Raw genomic sequence first — 21,582 nt, 5'->3', positions numbered from 1 at the left:
TCCTATTTCTTATGTTCTTATGTTCTTATGAATCCAGGCAGGAGATGTTGGCGTTAATGGCTGTTCTTTTGCCCCATGTTCATCTGTGCTTGAAATTTTGCCACCATAAGCCAGCCTGCAAGGCCACAGGTCACCATGTCCATGAAGGAGTGATTTGCCAACATGACATTGTTTTGTTTGAACTTGTCTGCCTTTTTTATTTATTAGTGTCACAAGTAGGCTTACATTAACATTGCAATGAAGTTACTGTGAAAATCCCTTAGTCGCCACACTACGGTGCCTGTTCAGGTACAATAAGGGAGAATTTAGCATGGTCAAATCCACCTAACTCGCACATCTTTCAGACTCTGGGAGGAAATTGGAGCACCCAGAGGAAACCCACGCAGACATGGGGAGAATGTGCAAACTCCACACAGTCACCCAAGGCCGGAATTGAACCTGGGTCCCTGGCGCTGTGAGGTAGCAGTGCTAACCACTGGTGAGGACAATGTCAGGCTAAGCTGTGATGCCCTCCATGCTTGAATAGCCTGGTGTCTGAGTTCAGAGTCAATGCTACTAGAAGCAGGACAGCATCCTTTCCCTGGAATCATCTTCAAGGCGGATTGAAGGAAAGAAAGAAGAATTGCATTTATATATCACCTGTCACCATCTCCAGATCTCCTAAAGTGCTTCGTAACCAATAAAATATTGTGTTGTCACTATCCTAGTAAATGTGGCAGCCAATTTGCGCAGTCAGATCACACAAATAGCAGTGAGGTAACCTACCAGATAAGCTTTTTTTTAAGTGATGGTTGAGGGATAAGTATTGGGTAAGACATCAGGAAGAACTCCCCAGCCCTTCAACAAAGAATTATGGAACCTCTTATGACCATTTTTTTCATGGAATGTGGATGTCGCTGGCAAGGCCTGCATTTATTATTCATCACTAATTGTCCTTAAACTTTGATTTGATTTGATTTATTATTGTCACATATTAGCGTACATGAAAAGCATTGTTTCTTGCGCATTAAACAGACAAAGCATACCATTCATATGGAAGGAAAGGAGCGAGTGCAGAATGTAGTGTTACAGTCATAGCTAGGGTGTAGAGAAAGATCAACTTAATGTGAGGTAGGTCCATTCAAAAGTCTGATGACAGCAGGGAAGAAGCTGTTCTTGAGTCGGTTGGTACATGACCTCAGACTTTTGTATCTTTTTCCCGACGGACAAAGGTGGAAGAGAGAATGTCCGGGGTGCGTGGGGTCCTTAATTATGCTGGCTGCTTTGCCGAGGTAGCGGGAAGTGTAGACAGAGTCAATGGATTGGAGGCTGGTTTGCATGATGGACTGGGCTACGTTCATGACTTTTTGTAGTTTCTTGCAGTCTTGGACAGAGCAGGAGCCATACCAAGCTGTGATACACCGGAAAGAATGCTTTCAATGAGTTGCTTTCTATGAATGAGTTGCTAGGCTATTTCAGAGGACAGGTAAGAGTCAACCACATTAATGTACATCTGGAGTCACATGTAGGCCAGACCAGGTAAAGACAGCAGATAGAAACAGAGAAACAGAAAAACTACAGCACAAAACAGGGCCTTCGGCCCCACAAGTTGTGCCGAACATATCCCTACCTTTTAGGCCTACCTATAACCCGCCATCCTATTAAGTCCCATGTACTCATCCAGGAGTCTCTTATAAGACCCTATTGAGTTTGCCTCCACCACCACTGACGGCAGCCAATTCCACTCGCCCACCACCCTCTGTGTGAAAAACTTCCCCCTAACATTTCCCCTGTACCTACACCCCAGCACCTTAAACCTGTGTCCTCTTGTAGCAGCCATTTCCACCCTGGGAAAAAGCCTCTGAGAGTCCACCCGATCTATGCCTCTCAACATCTTGCATACCTCTATTAGGTCTCCTCTCATCGTACGTCTCTCCAAGGAGAAAAGACCGAGCTCCCTCAGCCTATCCTCATAAGGCATGCCACTCAATCCAGGCAACATCCTTGTAAATCTCCTCTGCACCCTTTCAATCTTTTCCACATCCTTCCTGTAACGAGGTGACCAGAACTGAGCACAGTACTCCAAGTGGGGTCTGACGAGGGTCTTATATAGCTACATCATTATCCCCGGACTCCTAAACTCAATCCCTCGATTGATAAAGGCCAGCACACCATACGCCTTCTTAACCACCTCCTCCACCTGCGGGGCCGATTTTAGAGTCCTATGGACCTGGACCCCAAGGTCCTTCTGATCCTCTACAGTACTAAGAGTCTTTCCCTTTATATTGTACTCCTTCATCCCATTTGACCTGCCAAAGTGGACCACTACGCATTTATCTGGGTTGAAGTCCATCTGCCACTTCTCCGCCCAGTCTTGCATCCTATCTATGTCCCTCTGTAACTTCTGACATCCCTCCAGACTATCCACAACCCCACCAACCTTCGTGTCATCGGCAAACTTACCAACCCATCCCTCCACTTCCTCATCCAGGTCATTTATGAAAATGACAAACAGCAAGGGTCCCAGAACAGATCCCTGGGGCACACCACTGGTGACCGACCTCCATTTAGAAAAAGACCCATCTATACCCACTCTCTGCCTCCTTTGGGCAAGCCAGTTCTGGATCCACCGGGCAGCAGCCCCTTGGATCCCATGCCCTCTCACTTTTTCTAGAAGCCTTGCATGGGGGACCTTATCGAACGTCTTGCTAAAATCCATATAAACCACATCTACCGCTTTCCCTTCGTCAATGTGTTTAGTCACATTTTCAAAGAACTCCACCAGGCTCGTAAGGCACGATCTGCCTTTGACAAAGCCATGCTGAGTATTCTTGAGCATACTAAACCTCTCTAAATGCTCTAAAGGATATCCTTCCTTGAAGGATACTAATGAACCACATAGCTTTTTTTGAATAATCAATGATAGTTTCATGGTCACCCTTACTGGGACTAGCTTTCAATTCCAATTTTTTAAAATTTAAATTTCACCAGCTGCTGTGCTGGGATTTGAACCCATGCGCCCGAAAGATTAACCGAGACCTCTTCATTACTCGCTCACGTGATATCATCACAACACCAATATCTCCCCATATCTCTTCCAAAAGGTGGCGTCTCAGGCAGTGCAGCGCTCCCTCAGCATTGCACTGCAAGTATCAGCTGGTGTGGGTGTAGAAGTCACAAACTTTCTGACTCAGAGGCAGGAGTGTTACCCTCTGAGCCAGGGCTGTAGGGATGTGTGTCTGAGCTGGCTTGGCAAGCAGCAGCTTCCAGTTATCCCCTGTTCCCGATACTCAGCACACAATCTTTGATGCAGCCTGCCAGCTATCGGCTTATTAATATGGTTTTTCACGTAGTAATTATGGACCATGTTACACATTCCAACCCCTTGCACAGTGATCTATAACAGAGCTGTTTCAGTGACAAGCAGGCAAGGCTGTCCTTAATAACTGACAGATGTGCTGCCTTGCTTTACATCCATCCCGGTGACGTTCCCCCTCCTGCTCTCTTCCAGTCCCTGGGCTCATTCATCCACCGCAGACAGCATTTTGACACCCTTATTTGCCCCACTATAATTGGACTCCCTGCGGCAATCATCCATCTTATCCAAGTTCTGTGTGGGGAAGTGACCCCCCCCCACCCCCCCCCCCCCCCCCCTCACTGCCGAACTCCAGCCCCAAACCCTCACCATTGACCACGGAGTCTACTCTCCTGGATATTGTCTCCCTGTGTGATTATTGAGCTGAGGAGACACTATCCCTTTTGTTTCAACTGGAGACATGGAAAATTAATGAGTCTTGTGTCGGACTCCAGACTATTCTGTTTGGTTTGATCATTCCTGGCGCCATCAGGGTCCTTGCCATATGAAAAACATTCCCCCACTTGGGAAAAGTATTGCTGCCATTTAGCACTCACAGATGTTGTGAAATTCCTCCTCCTTTCCTTCCTGGAATTATCTCCCCATTTCCTGAAGTTGCTGGGTACAATTCCTTGCAACATCAACCCACCTTCCCCCCAGTATCTCACCCATGTACCCATTTACACACATGAGAGGGGGGCGACACGGTGGCACAGTGGTTAGCGCCGCTGCCTCAAAGCGCCAGGGACCCGGGTTCAATTCCCGGCTTGGGTCACAGTCTTCATTGCAGTGTTAATGTCAGCCTACTTGCGGCACTAATAAATAAACTTCAAACTTTAAATGAGCTGAGGCTAGTGAGTATTGCTAGGCTGATCCTCCATGGGGGGAGCATCCCATGAAGGAACAGCCTGGCAATATTCATTAGCTGCACCTCACTCAACACTGTCCCCACCCTGAATCCAGTAATGCCCTTTTACAACCTTCTGCTCCCAATCACTTACTATGTCATCTAACTTAGTGCCATTAGAAAAATGTGGACATAGGGCTATCTGTACCTTCCTCCAAGTCATTGATAGATATAATGCAATGCTGAGGCTCCAGTACAGATCCCTGGAGAACACTGTTAGTGACATCCTGCCAGTTGAAGTATATACTCATTATCCCTGTCCTCTGTCTCCTATCTCCTAACCAATTCCTGATCTTTGTCAAAAGGTTGTCTCCAGTTCCATGCGCCTTTGCTAACCATCTCCTGTGTGGAAACATATGAAATGCTAACTGGAAGAGTATTCAAATAATGTTTGGTGACAACTGTCGAACTCCTATTTCATGCTTCAGTTGGCATCTGCCATCTTAGCACAGAGGCAGGATGGGGCCTAGGTGTAGCTACACCTCGTACATTGTCTCCTCTAGCCTGTTTCGTGCATCTGTCTGTGCAACCTTACTGTGTGAGACCGGTGAGCCTAATGTCAGTACTGGGGAAGTTGCTAGAGTCTATTATCAAGGATTTCATAACTCAGCATTTGGAAGGCAGTGGTATAATCAGACAAAGTCAGCATGGATTTACAAAAGGCAAATCATGCTTGATGAATCTATTGGAATATTTTGAGGATGTAACCAGTAGAGTTAACCAAGGAGAACCAGTGGATGTATAGAAATCAAAATCATAGAAACCCTACAGTGCAGAAGGAGGCCATTTGGCCCATCGAGTCTGCACCGACCACAATCCCACCCAGGCCCTACCCCCACATATTTACCCGCTAATCCCTCTAACCTACGCATCCCAGGACTCTAAGGGGCAATTTTTAACCTGGCCAATCAACCTAACCCGCACATCTTTGGACTGTGGGAGGAAACTGGAGCACCCGGAGGAAACCCACGCAGACACGAGGAGAATGTGCAAACTCCACACAGACAGTGACCCGAGCCGGGAATCGAACCCGGGACCCTGGAGCTGTGAAGCAGCAGTGCTAACCACTGTGCTACCATGCTGCCCCGATGAATGCTCTTCCAGGCAATGTGTTTTATTTAGACTTTCAGAAGGCTTTTGACAGACCTCACATAACAGACTACTATGCATAGGTAAAGCACGTGGGATTGCAGGTAATGTCTTGAGATGGAAAGAAAGCTGGTTAGCAGATAGGAAGCAAAGAGTTTGCACAAATGGGTCTTTTTCTGATTGGCAGTCAGTGACTAATGGGGTTCCGCGGGGATCTGTGCCATGACCCCAACTGTTCACATTATATATGTTAATGATTTGGAAGAGGGAACTGAATGTATTATCTCCAAATTTGCAGATGATACAATGTTGGGTGGGAGGGTGAGCTGTGAGGAGGATGCAGAGATGCTTCAGCGTGATTTGGACAGGTTGAGTGTGTGGGCATCTGCATGGCAGATGCATTATAATGTGGATAAATGTGAGGTTATTCATTTTGATAGTATTAATAGGTAGACAAATTATTACAAAATGGGTGTAAATTGAGAGAGGTGGATACTCAACGAAACCTTGGCGTCCCCGTGCATCAGTCGCTGAAAGTAAGCGTGCAGGTACAGCAGGCAGTAAAGAAGGCAAATGGTATGTTGGCCTTCATAGCGAGAGGATTTGATTATAGAGATAGGGATGTTTTGCTGCAATTGTATAGGGTGTTGGTGAGGCCACACCTGGAGTATTGTATGCAATTTTGGTGTCCTTATCTGAGAAAGGATGTCGTTGTTATAGAGGGAGTGCAGTGAAGGTTTACCAGGCTGATTCCTGGGATGGCAGGTCTGTTATATGAAGAGAGACTAAGTCGGTTAGGATTATATTCACTGGAGTTCAGAAGAGTGAGAGGGGATCTTATAGAAACTTATAAAATTCAAACAGGGTTAGACAGGGTAGATTCAGAAAGAATGTTCCTAATGGTGGGGGAGTCCAGAACTAGGGATCATAGTTTGAGGATCAGGGGTAAACCTTTTCGAACTGAAGTGAGGAGAAATTTCTTCACCTGAGGGTGGTGAATGTGTGGAATTCACTACCACAAAATGTTGTCTGATTTCAAGAAGAAATTAGATATAGCTCTTGGGGCTAAAGGGATCAAGGGATAAGGGAGGAAGGGGGGAATCAGGTTATTGAATTCGATGATCAGCCATGATCAAAATGAATGGGGAACAGTTTTGAAGGGCCGAATGTCTTACTCCTCCTTCTAGTTTCTATGCGTGTGGAACACCATACACATTAAGCCACTTACATAGGAGCTGTTAGATGAAAATCAACCAGATTCCTTTGTTCTCCACCATCGCAGAACTACAGTAATAGAGTTATTGACTAATCACACTAATCAATCTCTATCAGTCAGTCTACAGGAGGTCCAGGTGGGAGGTCAGTAAAACCCCAGTGCTGGAGAGCTATGGGAATCCACAGGTTCCAAATCACCTATTTATCCCAAGCATGTTAGACTAACCACTGCCACGTCTCAAATTATTCATATTTGTAACTTAAATTTCTTTTCATTTGAATGAATCAATACAAACTTCCTGCCACCTCCACAGGGAGCCTGTTCAAACAGTGCTGGACATTTAATCCTTTTATAACAACATGTATCAAGCATTTATAATATTGAAAAATTGTGCACCAAACTGAGGAATGAAGCCAGTGACAATTCCCGATACTTACCTCTGCTGTATATTATTGAGCACATTTTGTACTTGTTTAAGTTGCTTACATTCTCACTGATGCACTGAAGTGTCAGCTAAGAATTTGAGATTAAATTCTAGAGTGGCATTAGGTCCTTAGACCCAATCCCCTTTTGCAAAAGCAAAATATTGCAAATGCTGGAAATCTTTTTGATTTGATTTATTATTGTCACTTGTATCGGTATACAGTGAAAAGTATTGTTTCTTGCATGCTACAGACAAAGCATACCGTTCATAGAGAAGGGAAGGGGAGAGTGCAGAATGTAGTGTTACAGTCACAGCTCGGGTGTAGAGAAAGATCAACTTAGTGCGAAGTAGGTCCATTCAAAAATCTGATGGTAGTAGGGAAGAGGCTGTTCTTGAGTTGGTTGGTACGTGACCTCAGACTTCAGACTAAATCTGAAATAAAAACAGATAATACTGTAAATTCTTAATAGGCAGTGTGTGTGGAGAGAGAAACAGTGTTAATCTTTCAGTTCGATAGTCTTTCAGTCAGTTCTGATGAAAAGCTTGGATTTTATATAGAATGTGCCTCCCTATCCATTTTCTCACCCAGAGCTCCTCATCCTTTCCCTCTTCAGAAATCTTGGTTCAGATCTTGAACCCACACTGGGTGGAATCCTACAGCTGTTCACACCAGGTGGGATTCTCTGATCCCACCGCAGTGAACAGAGATTTGAGTGCCAGATTCCCCGTCCTCACTGGCAGCGGCGTCTGGGCGTGAATGACTGGAGAATTCCAGCCACTGGCACCTCATGTCCTTCTTTGCTTTCATAACTTGATCACTCTCTGAAATGAAAAGATTCTGCCAGATTTCCTTTCTTTCTCCTAACTCTATCAGTCTTGAAGTCATTGTCCAGAACTTTACCGCCTCGCCTGCCCTGGAATAGGGACGGGCGAGGCTCGCAGAGCAGAATTCTCTGTTGGCCTCGGGCAGGATTTTATGAGCCTCACCCGAGCGAGGTCATAAAATTCTGCACATTATCTTCGAGCGTGTTTTTCTGATATCCTTTTTCTGTAAAAGGTTTGACCCTGATGGACTTCATCCCAAGAGTCTTAAAGGAAATGCCCGGTGAGGTCATTGGTTTTAATTTTCCAAAACTTCCGAGATTCGGGAAAGGTCCCATTAGATTGGAAGATAGCAAATGTAACTCCTTGATTCAAAAAGGGAGGGAGATTGAAAGTGGGAAACTGCAGGCCAGTTAACCTAACACCTGTCCTAGGGTAAACTTTAGCCGCTATTATTAGTACAAATTATTAAGGTAATTATTAAGAAATCAAGGTATTCAGGCAGAGTCATCGTGGTTTCGTGAAAGGGAAATCATGTTTAACTAGTTTATTGGAGTTCTTTGAGGAAGTAACATGTACTGTGGATTAAGGTGAATATACTGGAATTAGATTTCCAGGATGCATTTGATAAGGTGCCACGTCGAAGGTTGTTCAGTAAATAGAGGCTCATGGAATAGGGTAACATATTGGCATGGCTAGAAGATTGGCTAGCTCTCAGGAAGCAGAGAGTAGGCATAAATGGGTCTTTTTCAGGTTGGCTAGATGTAACAAGTGGAGTGCCACAGGGATCAGTGCTGGGACCTCAACTGTTTACAATTTATATGAATGACTTGGGATGATGGGTTGAAGGGACAGTTGCCAAATTTACTGATTGGAAAATAAGTTGTGAAGAGGCGTTAAGGTGGCATAAAGATATAGATAGGTTTAGTGAGTAGGCAAAGATTTGGTGTATATTGTGGGAAAACATGAAATTGTCCATTTTGACAGGAAGATTAAAAAAGAAGCATATTATCTAAATAATGAAACGTTGCAGAACTCTGGCTGCAGAGGGATCTGGGTGTCCCAGTGCATGAATCACAAAGGTTAGTATGCGGATACAGCAAGTAATTCTGGAAGCTAATAAAAGGTTGGTCAATTAAAACAGAATGAGGCAATTGTTTTCTCTCAGAGGGTTGTGAGTCTTTGGGACTCTCTTCCTGCAAAGGTGACAGAAGTAGAATCTTTGAATAATTTTAATGCAGAGGTGGATAGATTCTTGGTGATAGGTTATTGGGAGCAGGTGGGATGCAGATTTGAGGTTACTATCAGATCAGCCATGATCTTAGTAAATGGAGGAGCAGGCCTGAGGGGCTGAATGGCCTGCTCCTGCTCCTTGTTCGTATGCATTACCTTGAATCAGGTAATGTCATTGTTTAAGTAGCACAACCTGAAGACATTGGCTGTTTCTCCTTATATTTCACCCTCCAACACAGTGAACAATTTGTCAGGATTGCTTTTGTCTCTCGTAACCTACCCCTCTACCTCTCTTCCTTTAAGACACTCCTTAAAACCCACTTCTTTGACCAGGTTTTTAATGGTCTGTCCTAATTCTCCTTTTGCAGCTCTGCTCAAACGTTGTTTGATGATCACTGCTGTGAAGCATAGGAAGGTTTTATAATGTTAGAAACACTATATAAATGTACACTGTTGTGCCCATTACAACGGCTTATAAATGTACGATTGGTCCAACAGTTGAGATGCAGGCCTACAGATCAAGGTTTGGTTTGATCTTTTTCTAGCTGATTATTAAAATGAATAAAACTCTTGAAGAAGTTCAGGTCAGTCTGGGTTGCAGTAGTGTTGGGCGTGATTTTCCTGCCCTGCTACGCTGGCCGACCAGCATAGTGGGGCGGGGAATGTCAGCGGGAAGCTAAAAATGGAAATCTTCCCAGGCCATTTTTTTCAACATAATCGACCGTCGGGGAACAGCACGAGGCTAATTACAATATCCAAATCTGAATGTCAGTCTATTTAGCGAGCCTGGGAGGGTATAATCCAGGCTCACGAACGTTTCTGGTGGAGATCCACACACCAGTGGGGATCATATATGGTCCCAGCAATGGGAACCAGGCGTAATGGCCTCACTGGTGGGACCAGAGGCCATTGAGGCCCCCGGGTGGTCAGGGACAAGGGGGAGGGTACCCATCAGGCCGGACTGACAATGTCCAGGGAGGGGAAGGCATGTCAGCCGATTTCCCAGTATCCTGGGAGATCGGCGCATGCACAATGGCCCCCTCAACAGTCTGATGCCGGCCTCTCAAACAGGATCAGGAGCCCCCTCCACCCCCCCGCACCCCCGCTGGTGTGATTCACCTGATGGCCTCTGTGTTGCACAGAGTGCCGTGAATTCACTTCACTAAGCTCAGCCAAAAAACAGGCAGGAAAACCTCCTGGTTCCTTTGTTTTTTTGGGAAATTGATGTTTGATCAGGATGTGCAGTCCTTTCTGAATCTATATCAGACCGGGTCTGGGTTAACACTACATCCCTTCAGTTGGGACAGCCTTCTGCTGTGTTTATAGCCAAGAGAGACCTCCTGAGGCCTCCTTTCTATAAAGCTCACTTCACAAAATCCTACAGCACTCTACAGCCAATAAAATAATTTTTGAAGTATATTCATTGTTGCAGAATAGGAAATCCATCAGCCAATTTGCACACAGCAAACTCCCACAAACAGCAATGTTTAATGATTGTATTGTGCTGCTGTCGGGAGTGGGTTAAGTATTGAGCAAAAGAGCAGGGAGAATTCTCTTGCCCTGCTGTGGGATAGAGTCATTGACCAGAATTTTACTGCCCCGCCCGTTAGGGGCATCGGGCGGGCGAGGGGTGGACAACGGAAAGGTCGGACGTGGTTTTATGGTTTCAGGACAAGCGAGGCCGTTAAATGCCACCCATAGAGTCATAGATCAATACAGCACGGAAACAGGCCCTTCGACCCAATCGGTCAATGCTGACCCTGGTGCCCTCCCAGCTAGTCCCAATTGCCCGCATTTGGCAATCCATCTAATCCTTTCCCATCCATTTTCTTATCCAAATGCTTTTTAAATGTTGCTATCGAACCTGCCTCAACCGCTTTCTCTGGCAGCTCATTCCATATACGCACCGCCCACTCAGGGGGCGGGATTCTATGGCCTCGCTCATCCCAAAACCGTAAAATCCCACCCGAGGGCAACGGACCTTTCCATGGTCCACCCCTCGCCCGCTCCGATTCCTGTGGCAGGTGGGCCGGTAAAATTCCAGCCAGGGTCTTTTACCCGAGGAGACAAAATATGGGGCCTTGATTTAATGCCTAACCCGAAAGACCGCACCTTTGACACTGCAGCACTCCCACAGCTTTCTAACTCAGAGGTGAGAGGGCTGCACCTCTGCACCTTCAGCAACGTGGGTCAGGCTTTCAGAGAACTATTTTCACTCACTGCCACCTGGCCCCCTTGCCCAATGAAATGAATTAAATATTTGATATGGGATTAACTTGGCAAAGAGCTTGACGAGGACATAATTCACTGAATGGGCTCATTCTAAGTCCCAGACGTCAGATGGGCAAAGACTTACACTGTCTGCATGCTTTGATTCACAGATGTGAATGAATGTGAAAAGGACAATGGCGGATGTGAAGGTCAATGCTGTAACACCATTGGCAATTTCTACTGCAAGTGTCACGATGGCTTGAAGCTGATGGATGATGGGAAAACCTGCGAAGGTAGGGGCATGGCACTCTGGGCATCTGAACGTTTGAGTCATGTGATGTGAGCTGTCTGAAACTTATTATGAGAACCAGATTTGGGACGTCACTATTGTGGTCTGAAATAGATTTATTGGATGGCAGTATCACATCCTTCCCTGGACGATTCCTATTTCACGAGAGGGATTGAGAGGGATTGCTCCAGTTGATCATAATTTGTACGGTGAATGTCCTCAATCAGTGTTCTGCGACAGGATCTGCCTGCAGCTGCTCCTCGGGCGGACGGGTGTGTTCATTGAAAATGGCAATCGAGGTCAATGCACTTAAACGACAAAATCATTGGTTGTTACATTAGAGAGAGAGAGAGAGAAAGAGTGAGAGTGAGAGCGAGAAAGAGAGTGAGAGGGAGAGTGAGAAGGAGAATGAGAGTGAGAGAGAGAGAGAGGAAGAGTTTGAAGATTAGAACATGGGGAAGGATGGGTTTTGGAGATGAGAATGTGAGTGGGAGAGATAGATGTTGGAGATTAAAATGGGGAGTTAGGTAGGTGCTGGGTTGATTAAGCTAGAAGTCAAGAGTTTAGCCTGTCATGCCAAACTGTTTGACTATCGTATTGATCTGTAATGTTTAACTGAAGTTTGTAATATTTGATTGCAGTATCAGTATGTAATATTTGACTGTAGTACCAGTGTGTTGTGTTTGACTGTAATACCAGTGTGTAATGTTTGACTGTAGTACCAGTGTGTAATGTTTGATTGTAATACCAGTGTGTAATGTTTGACTGTAGTACCGGTGTGTATTGTTTGACTGTAGTACTGGTGTGTAATGTTTGACAGTGGTACTGGTGTGTAATTTTTGACTGTAATACCAGTGTGTAATGTTTGACTGTAGTACCGGTGTGTAATGTTTGACAGTGGTACTGGTGTGTAATTTTTGACTGTAATACCAGTGTGTAATGTTTGACTGTATTACCAGTGTGTAATGTTTGATTGTAATACCAGTGTGTAATGTTTGACTGTAGTACCGGTGTGCATTGTTTGACTGTAATGCTGATGTGTAATGTTTGACTGTAGTACCAGTGTGTAATGTTTGACAGTGGTACTGGTGTGTAATATTTGACTTTAATACCAGTGTGTAATGTTTGACTGTAATACCGGTGTGTAAAATTTGACTATTACCAGTGTGTAATGTTTGATTGTAATACCAGTGTGTAATGTTTGACTGTAGTACCGGTGTGTAATGTTTGACTGTAATGCTGATGTGTAATGTTTGACTGTAGTACCAGTGTGCAATGTTTGATTGTAATACTGGTGTGTAAGGTTTGACTGTAATACCAGTGTGTAATGTTTGACTGTAGTACCGGTGTGTAATGTTTGATTGTAATACCAGTGTGTAATGTATGACTATAGTACCGGTGTGTAATGTTTGACTGTAGTACCAGTGTGTAATGTTTTATTGTAGTATGCAGTTTGACATCTCTTATGTAATTTACAACTGTTCATGGATGCCTCTCAGGACAAAGTATGTCATGGATCTGATCCAGAGAATGCCAATGTAAGATTCCAGAGAGTCTGGAACAGGTTATTAATGTTTATGGAATTTGTGAATAATACTTTATTACATTTCAACTGCAGCCTTTGGTAGAATGCTCCATAACGGTTTGTTTCTGCTATTTATATTTACTCCATAAGCATTGGCACTGATTTAAGTTTTATTTTGTTTGTAACATTTACCATACTGGAGGGATTGCTATTTTCCTCTGCATTTATCTATCACTATCTGCGATCAATAAGTTTCCTCACAGGTTTGGTCAGGAGTTTATGCCAATATTTTTTAAAGGGAATAAATTTTATATATTCTATTCTTTGTCCAATTACTTGTAACTTGCATCGTATTCAGAAATAACTATCACTCTTGGTATTTCAGTCTTGTGATTGTTCTCATGTCTTTAATGGGTTTTCAAGACATATTTGTTGTCCATGTCCCTCTAAAACATTATAAAGATTATTCTGTTTCTTGTTTTTACTCTTGCTTAAAAAATCTTTTTGTTGATAAGGGGATTCTGCTTTCTGCTTTGATTCTTGTCTGCCTCGCTTCTGTTCAGATCCTTGGCTGCTCTGTGGGCCCATGCCTCTCTCACCCCTTTTGTAGCTGAGAGTCCCAGTTGTTCCATTGGTGAGAGATACTTCAATAACAAATCTTTAATGTAGTTAATACTGCCATTGGCGAGAGCTTGTTTGTATGTTAACAGGTATTATCAGAAATAAGTTTATATTGTGTGACGATACTGTGCCTTTAAGAAATGTATTTGGGTCATGTTTCTTGTGCAGGATCTGTTTGAGCAGTTTGTTTTATTATCGGTGCCATTTTGTCTGCATCCGGCAGCCCTGTTGTTACTGCAGCAGCATAATTGATCTTAATTTCTAAAACAATTGTTTTAATCTAGGATAATGCAGTGTTGTTATTTTAGTGTTTTCCCCTGGGGTTTTTCAGCGTGGGGCTTGATTAGGTTGATTGACTGGTAAGGTCATATGACTGGGCAGGATTAGGTTTACACAGAGAAATCAAGTTAGATGCTGCTTGGACGCCGCAGAGAGAAGTAGCTCTTTCTCTCTCTGAGGTCTGGAGATTGGGAGTTGCCAAGCACTAGGTTTATTTCTCTGAAGTCTTGTTGTTTGAGGATATGTCCTTCTCTGAAAACTGCTGTATGGGAATCAGAAGGCAGGGGTTTTTCTGTATCTGTTCAGATGGGGTTAAAAGGCTGGAAATTTGGCATCCATGTGGGCACATCTGTCTTTGGTGCAAATTGGTTCTGAAGTAGGATTTATGTCTGTGAGGATATTGCTTAAATTGGAACTATAGAGATAGATATTTGTAAAGAATTATACTTTGTCATGTTTAAGTATTTTAATTGGTAAAAGTCATGCTAATTCTTTTTGTTATACTCCAACTGTGTTCTTAAATAAAGTTTGTTTAAATTAAAAACTATCTAGTGAGTCAATAGAATCACACCTGGAGTGAAACATCTTATGCCCTAATGCCAAACTCAAACAAAGTTAGGGTCTAGATTAACTTCCCAGTATACCTTTGAGTTTCTGATCTAGTCCCGAACAATTGTAACAGGTAGACCGTAACTGACAAATAATAAAGGTTACATTTGGACATAACACCGACAGAACACACATTAAACTCACTTTCAAACACAAATATGAATGGAGCTCAGGTGAATGAGCCAGGATGGGGTGGACAGTGATTGTGGTGCAGTAAACTCAAGATGAATCAATGTGTTCAGAGAGGAGGGGGAAAACTAAAGGGTGAAGAAGAGTGAAGATCATACAGTGGATTGTCAATAAAGGTATGGGGGTCTGTAGAAGCTCTTGTATTAATGATATGGATCAGTTAGAATTCCGATCCTGTGTTTTCTTGAGACTAGAGAGGATTGAAACAAAAAACATTGTAAAGGAACATTGTAGAAAAGCTCTAAAAGACAGACAGAGGCTGGTTGTTCCAGTAGGTGGGAAAGGTCTGATTGTGTCTACAGTAATTAGTGAAAGGTCACAGCTCAAGTACAGAATATCAGCCAAGGTTGAAAAGTGTATTGGGGAAATTATGTAAAAATCATGGAGTGACCATTAGGCGTCAGCGTGGCTCAGTGGGTCACCCTCATCTGGGTCTTTGGTTCAAGCCTCACTCAGAGAACTGAACACAGAGTCTTGGCTTACACTTCAGAATAACACTGAGGGAGTGCCACTCTGTCTCTTAGGCAAGAAGTTAAACCTATTGCTATTCAGGCAACAGATCCCTTGACATTAGGGGCGCGATTCTCCCAGCCCGCTGTGCTGCTCCAGCGGAGACCGTTTTGCGGGCACCCCGTTGGGTGCCACGGCCTCCGTGAGTCTCTGCGTAATCAGCTCCACGCCGGAAATCAGTGCGGAGCTGATTACAATATGGAAATCACGATTTCAATATCATTGGCAGGCCTGGAGCCTGGGCACCTGAGCGTCTACCCCCTGACCCCACCGGGAGTGGTTCACTGCAGCGCGGTTTACAACTGTTCCCCACGAACAGGAAACAAGCGATCAACCCCGCTGGAGGGAAGAGAGACCATTGAGGTGCCCCAGGAGGTGGGGTGAGAATGGGGGGATGCTCCTTGGATAGTGCCAGCCTGGCAGCATTGGCATCTCCCAAGGGGTGAACTGGCACTGCCCAATGGGCACCTTGGCACTGCTACCAGGCATCGGGCAGTGCCAAGGGGGTGGGGACAGAGGGGGCAGGGCCTATTGCGTGGGCAATGGGTGGGGGGGGGGTCCTGCTGCCTCTCTGCACAGGGATCACAGGCAGAGGGAGGGAGGACAGTGATCGGGGCTGGCCATCAGGTGAGGGGGGGAGGGCAGACCTGTAAGGGGTGGATCAGGAGATCAGGGCTAGCCGGGTGGGGGGAGGGTAGCGAGATTGGGACTGGCTGGGGGGGTGGGGGGTGGGGGGGGGATTGCCCGGGGAGGCCCCAGAGGCCAGCGATCAGTGGGTGGGGGCCTCGGCAAGGCAAGTGAGGGGAGGTTGCAGGGCTGGCAGCTGACTGGGCTGGCCAGCGATCGGGAGGCCGGCAATGCGGGGCTACTGTTCATGCGTCAATCTCTGCTCTGACAGATCGACGCATGCACAGTGGCCCACTCAGCGCTATGATGCTGGCCTCTTGGGTGGGAACAGGCCCTGCCCCCTGATTTTCAGAGTGAATCCCGCTAGGGCAGTCTGTGATGCAGAGTGTAGGAGATTCATTCTGGAAATCATGCAGGAGTTACTCCAATTTTCCTACAAATTTGGGACGTAGAATTTTTTTGGGAGAATCCCGGCCACTATCTTTGAAGAGGAGCAGGATGTTCTCCTGACCCATACTCCTTGCTCCCACAACTCCAGAAAATGTGGGTCGCCTGGCCATTTATTCATCTCCTGTTTGCGGGATCTTGTGTGTAAATTTCCTGCACAACTTGGTTTACTGAGCAGCAGTGATCCCTGTGCCCCCTTATGCTTTGGAAACTTGGACAACCCACAACAGCCACCTCAAAGCACTGGAGAAATGCAACCAGCAGTGGCTTTGCAAGACCCTCCAAGTTCTGATGGTGTGAAAGGTGGTCCAGTAGCAACATCTTTTCCCAAGCCAACATGCCCAACATCAGAGGTACGAATCCCTCAAAACCAGCCCTGCCGGTGGAACATGTCACACTGATACCAGACTCCTGAAGCACCTGCTTTCTCTGGAACTCGATCCTGGTAGGAAAGCCCCACAAGGCTGGTGGAAGCGATGTCTTCAAAGCAACCATGAAGGGAGGCCAAACATACCCCCTATTATAGAAAGGATGTTATTAAACTAGAAAGAGTGCAGAAAAGATTTACTAGGATGCTACCGGGACTTGATGGATTGAGTTATAAGGAGAGGCTGTATAGACTGGGACTTTTTTCTCTGGAGCGTAGGAGGCTGAGGGGTGATCTTATAGAGGTCTATAAAATAATGAGGGGCACAGATCAGCTCGATAGTCAATATCTTTTCCCAAAGGTAGGGGAGTCTAAAACTAGAGGGCATAGGTTTAAGGTGAGAGGGGAGAGATACAAAAGTGTCCAGAGGGGCATTTTTTTCACACAGAGAGTGGTGAGTGTCTGGAACAAGCTGCCAGAGGTAGTAGTAGACACGGGTACAATTTTGTCTTTTAAAAAGCATTTAGATAGTTACATGGATATAGAGGGATATGGGCCAAATGCGGGCAATTGGGACTAGCTTAGGGGTTTTTTAAAAAAAAAGGACAAGTTGGGCCGAAGGGCCTGTTTCCCTGCTGGAAACCTCTGTGGCTCTATGACTCTAACCCACGGGGGGTCTCTGGCCTGTGACTGATTAAAATAGAGAGGGTTAATTTGGGAAGGCATTGAACACAATGACTTCAACAGGAACCTGCAGAGGAAAAGTCCAGGTGAGTGTGTAGAAACCTCCAAACAACTCATTTACCAACCCTCCAAGAACTACCTATCCCGCATGTGGCAGTTTACAGATTGTTCATTGGACTTATCAATCAAATTGGAATGGAAGCAAGTCATCCCCAATCTCGAGGGACTGCCTAAGAAGAAGTAGGAAGATTGCCCTTCAAAAGCGGTCCATTGACCATAAAGCACTTTGTGATGTTTTACTGTATTAAAGGCATTACAAAACAGAGGTCGTTGTTCTGAAGTTGTAATTAGATATTATATAAATACAAGTTTGCTGTTTCTTGCTTGGAGGTTGTGGTGAACCACTGTAGTATTGTCTGTTTGTGTGATATGCCTGGACACGCCCCTGCTGCCTCAATCCGGGACTCTGCCCTTCTCTGGGTGTAAAGGCGACTGCTCTCCGCCCCTTTTGCCTCAGTTCAAATTAGCTATCGGTTCGGGTGTGCTCCAATTCTTTCGTAAATAAAAGCCTGTTATTTCGCAACAACGAGTCTTTGTGTAATCAATGGTGCATCAGAGGTGACAAGGCATCAATATTGACTACCCCATGATGACAGGAGTAGGCATTCAAAATTAAATATTGCAAAACATGACCCCAAACTGCCATTTTAATGGCAGCAGGTTGAATGTTGTGACTGTGTCCCGCTCTTGAGAAGCAGCAAAATCCATCATAGCATTTAAATCGGGTTCCCAAAATGCAGTCAGGAGCCTGATTTAAATTTAATACTGACTGGCCAAGTTTCCCAGGACTTGGGAAGCCTGGTAGTTATATGGAAACGAGGCAGTAAGTGGTAGTGAGTGGTTTTCACAGCAATGCTGATGAAACTGGAGGCGCAGAAGCTCTCCTTCTGGCTCTTAGGGTGGGATTTTCCAGCCAAGCTCGCCCCGAAACTGGAAAATCCCACCCACAGTCAACGGGCCTTTCCATGGTCTGCCCCTCGCCTGCTACGATTCCCGTGGCGGGCGGAACGGGAAAATTCGCCCCTTAGTGTTGATAGGAGAGGGGTTTAAAGAATTCCACCAGAAATGTGGGTCTGAGTTCAGGACTTGCACGGACATGGATTCTCAAAAGTTAGGCAATGTCGAACAGAACAGAAATATTTGGCACAAAAAGGTGAAACTGAATTTACTGGAGGCAGATTTAGCTCTGGAAAGATGTGGGAGTTCCAGTTAAAAACAGAGTATGTAGCGAGGCCAAGAATGTTAATAGATGCAGCTAGATTCAGAAGATAATTCAATAAGAATGACATGCATTTGGGTGACTGGCTTCTTAATGATAGTTTCTTGCTTTGACATTCATGATGTAAAGGCAAATAAAAATCCACCTAGTTGTAGCATACCATGTAGATATAAAAGGCTATAGATAAAGTAAAATGTAATTAACTTGGCAGTTATCTAGTAGGTAATTACTTGCAGTTTCGGGTATTTATTCCAATACAGAGACTTCTGTTTAAAGATTGAAAACAGTGCCTGTGTGTGTGCGTTTTGTGAGTGCGTGTATTTCTGAGGGACCTGTGCAGTGTCATAATCTGTCAGGGTATTTAAAATGGTGGCTGTGTTTCCATGGTAACCAATTCCAAGGGCCTACAAACTGCAGTCCTAAGGCTGCAAACAGGCCTTGAACTCTGATATTCCTGTTCTCCAAGCACAGCCAGTTCAGTTTAATTGTGCTCATTTTGCTTTGTCCGATTTGAATTCTGTGGGTGCGGAGGATTTTGGTGTTTCTTTGACGTTTAAATCCTAAGTTTGTTAGTGTCAACAATCTGAGGTATATGCAGGTTAATTGAGCACAAAATTTAGGCTGATACTCACTGTGCTGTACTTCTAGAGTGCTACACTGTCAGAGGTGCGGTCAGAGGTTATCATTCCTTCTGGTTGTATCACAGCTTGGTATGGCTCCTGCTCTGCCCAAGACGGCAAGGAACTACAAAAGGTTGTGAATGTAGCCCAATCCATCACGCAAACCAGCCTCCCATCCATTGACTCTGTCTACACTTCCCGCTACCTCGGCAAAGCAGCCAGCATAATTAAGGACCCCACGCACCCCGGACATTCTCTCTTCCACCTTCGTCCATCGGGAAAAAGATACAAAAGTCTGAGATCACGTACCAACCGACTCAAGAACAGCTTCTTCCCTGCTGCTGTTAGACTTTTGAATGGACCCACCTTGCATTAAGTTGATCTTTCTCTACACCCTGGCTATGACTGTAACACTACATTCTGCACTCTCTCATTTCCTTCTCTATGAACGGTATGCTTTGTCTGTATAGCGCACAAGAAGCAATACTTTTCACTGTATACTAATACATGTGACAATAATAAATCTAAATCAAATCAAATCAGGTTAAGCAAAGCCTGTCTGCCCTCTCTTGTAGATGCGAAAGATCTAATGGCACTATTTAAAAAACAAAAGCAGGGGAGTTCTTCTGAGTGTCCCCCAACAAGAATCAGAAAAGAACAGATTGGCTGGAATTTTACCGGCCCGCCTACCATGGGAAGGTCCCGTTGAGATCAGGCGGGATTTCTCAATTTCGGAACGAACGAGGCAATAAAATCCCGCCCACCAACTCATCACTAGCCCCATTTGTAGGAGCTTGCTGTGAGCAAATTGACTGCCATGTTTCCTGTATTATAACATAATACTTTGCCAGCACCGACATTGTTTTGGCTGTAATTCATGTGTCCCCGTCAGCAAACTTACTGACCACTAGAGATTTTCACGAGAAGCTCTCTTCCTGTTTAAGGCTCTCCTTTCCAAGGGCTAGGCCTGTAGTTTTTGATATGGAATGGGCACTTCCATCACATGAATGCATCGATTTAAGAAAGTGGCTTACCACTTGCTCCTCAAGGGTAATTAGAGATGGGAAATAACTGTTGGCCTTGTCAGCGACACCCACACCCCATGAGCAAAGAAATAAAGTTAAGGGATATGGGTAAAAGTATCACATTTCAGCCCTGATACAAGAACAGGCGAGAGGAGCTAAATGGCCTATTCTTAGGTTCCCATGTTGGGGAAGGTCACATTCTTCAGCCTACCCAGTGGCAGACACTATTTTTCCATTTGTGGTCGGGGTGACATTTGAATAAAAGCAAATTACTGCGGATGCTGGAATCTGAAACCAAAAGAGAAAATGCTGGAAAATCTCAGCAGGTCTGGCAGCATCTGTAAGGAGAGAAAGGAGCTGACGTTTCGAGTCCAGTTGACCCTTTGTCAAAGCTGACAAAGGGTCATCGGGACTCGTGACATTTGAATGTAGGTTAGAGGAATCTGTCTAACATTCCCACAACCACCACCCCATCTCCCAGTGTGTTGGGAATGGGGAGGGAGGACAGAAGATCGAGGACAGAAGCTCATTCCTTGTCCACCTTGACACCTGGGCAAATGGGGTGAAATTAACATGACCCATGTTCCAGGCACCGTCACCTCTGCCTGTGACTTACACTCTCTCCAGTTCCAGGACTTTTGTTAGGTAAGGTATCCAAGGATATGTAGCCATGGCGAATAAATGGATTGAAGCACTAATCAGCCATCATTGAGTTCAATAGCAGAACAGGACTCAGAATATTACTCCATGAGAGCAAATTGCATTAAACTGGCTGTATTCTCTTGAGTTTAGAATATTAAGGGATGATCTAATTTAGGTGCTTAAATCATTAAAAGGATTTGGTAGAGTAAGAAGAGAAAAACTATTTCTCCTACTGGGGGGTGCGGTCAGGGATGAGGGAGGCATCAACTTAAAATTAGACCCAAGCTATTTTGGAGGGAAATCAGGAAGCACTTTTTCACATGAAGGGGAAATCTGGGATTCTCTTGCCCGGAAATCTGTGGGATACTGGAAAACAATTGGTCAAAGCCAAGATAAATAGAATTTTGTTAGGTAAGGGTATAGGGGAGGCAATGGCCTAGTGGTATTATTGCTAGAATATTAATCCAACAACTCAACTCATGTTCTGGGGACCTGGGTTCAAATCCTGCCACAGCAGATGGTGGAATTTTAAATCAATAAAAAAAACTGGCATTAAGAATGCACTGATGACCATAAAACCATTGTCAATTGTTGGAAAAACCCACCTTTTCTTTATTCATTTGTGGGACACTA

At 44.8% G+C, this 21,582-nt stretch overlaps 1 protein-coding gene across 1 annotated transcript in view; it reads left to right on the top strand.

Annotated features, from left to right (window-relative positions):
* The window catches only part of LOC144509853 (uncharacterized), a 415,538-nt gene that overhangs the window by 146,330 nt on the left and 247,626 nt on the right, over positions 1-21,582 (top strand). The window contains exon 4 of the mRNA XM_078238759.1: positions 11,407-11,529. Within this exon, the coding sequence (XP_078094885.1) occupies positions 11,407-11,529 (123 nt within the window). The remainder of the gene's footprint in view (positions 1-11,406; positions 11,530-21,582) is intronic.

This window comes from Mustelus asterias, chromosome 22 (genome assembly GCF_964213995.1).
Source record: "Mustelus asterias chromosome 22, sMusAst1.hap1.1, whole genome shotgun sequence".
Taxonomy (NCBI): domain Eukaryota; kingdom Metazoa; phylum Chordata; class Chondrichthyes; order Carcharhiniformes; family Triakidae; genus Mustelus; species Mustelus asterias.
The sequence above is the reverse complement of the archived record's forward strand: the minus strand, read 5'-3'. Positions and strand labels throughout refer to the sequence as shown.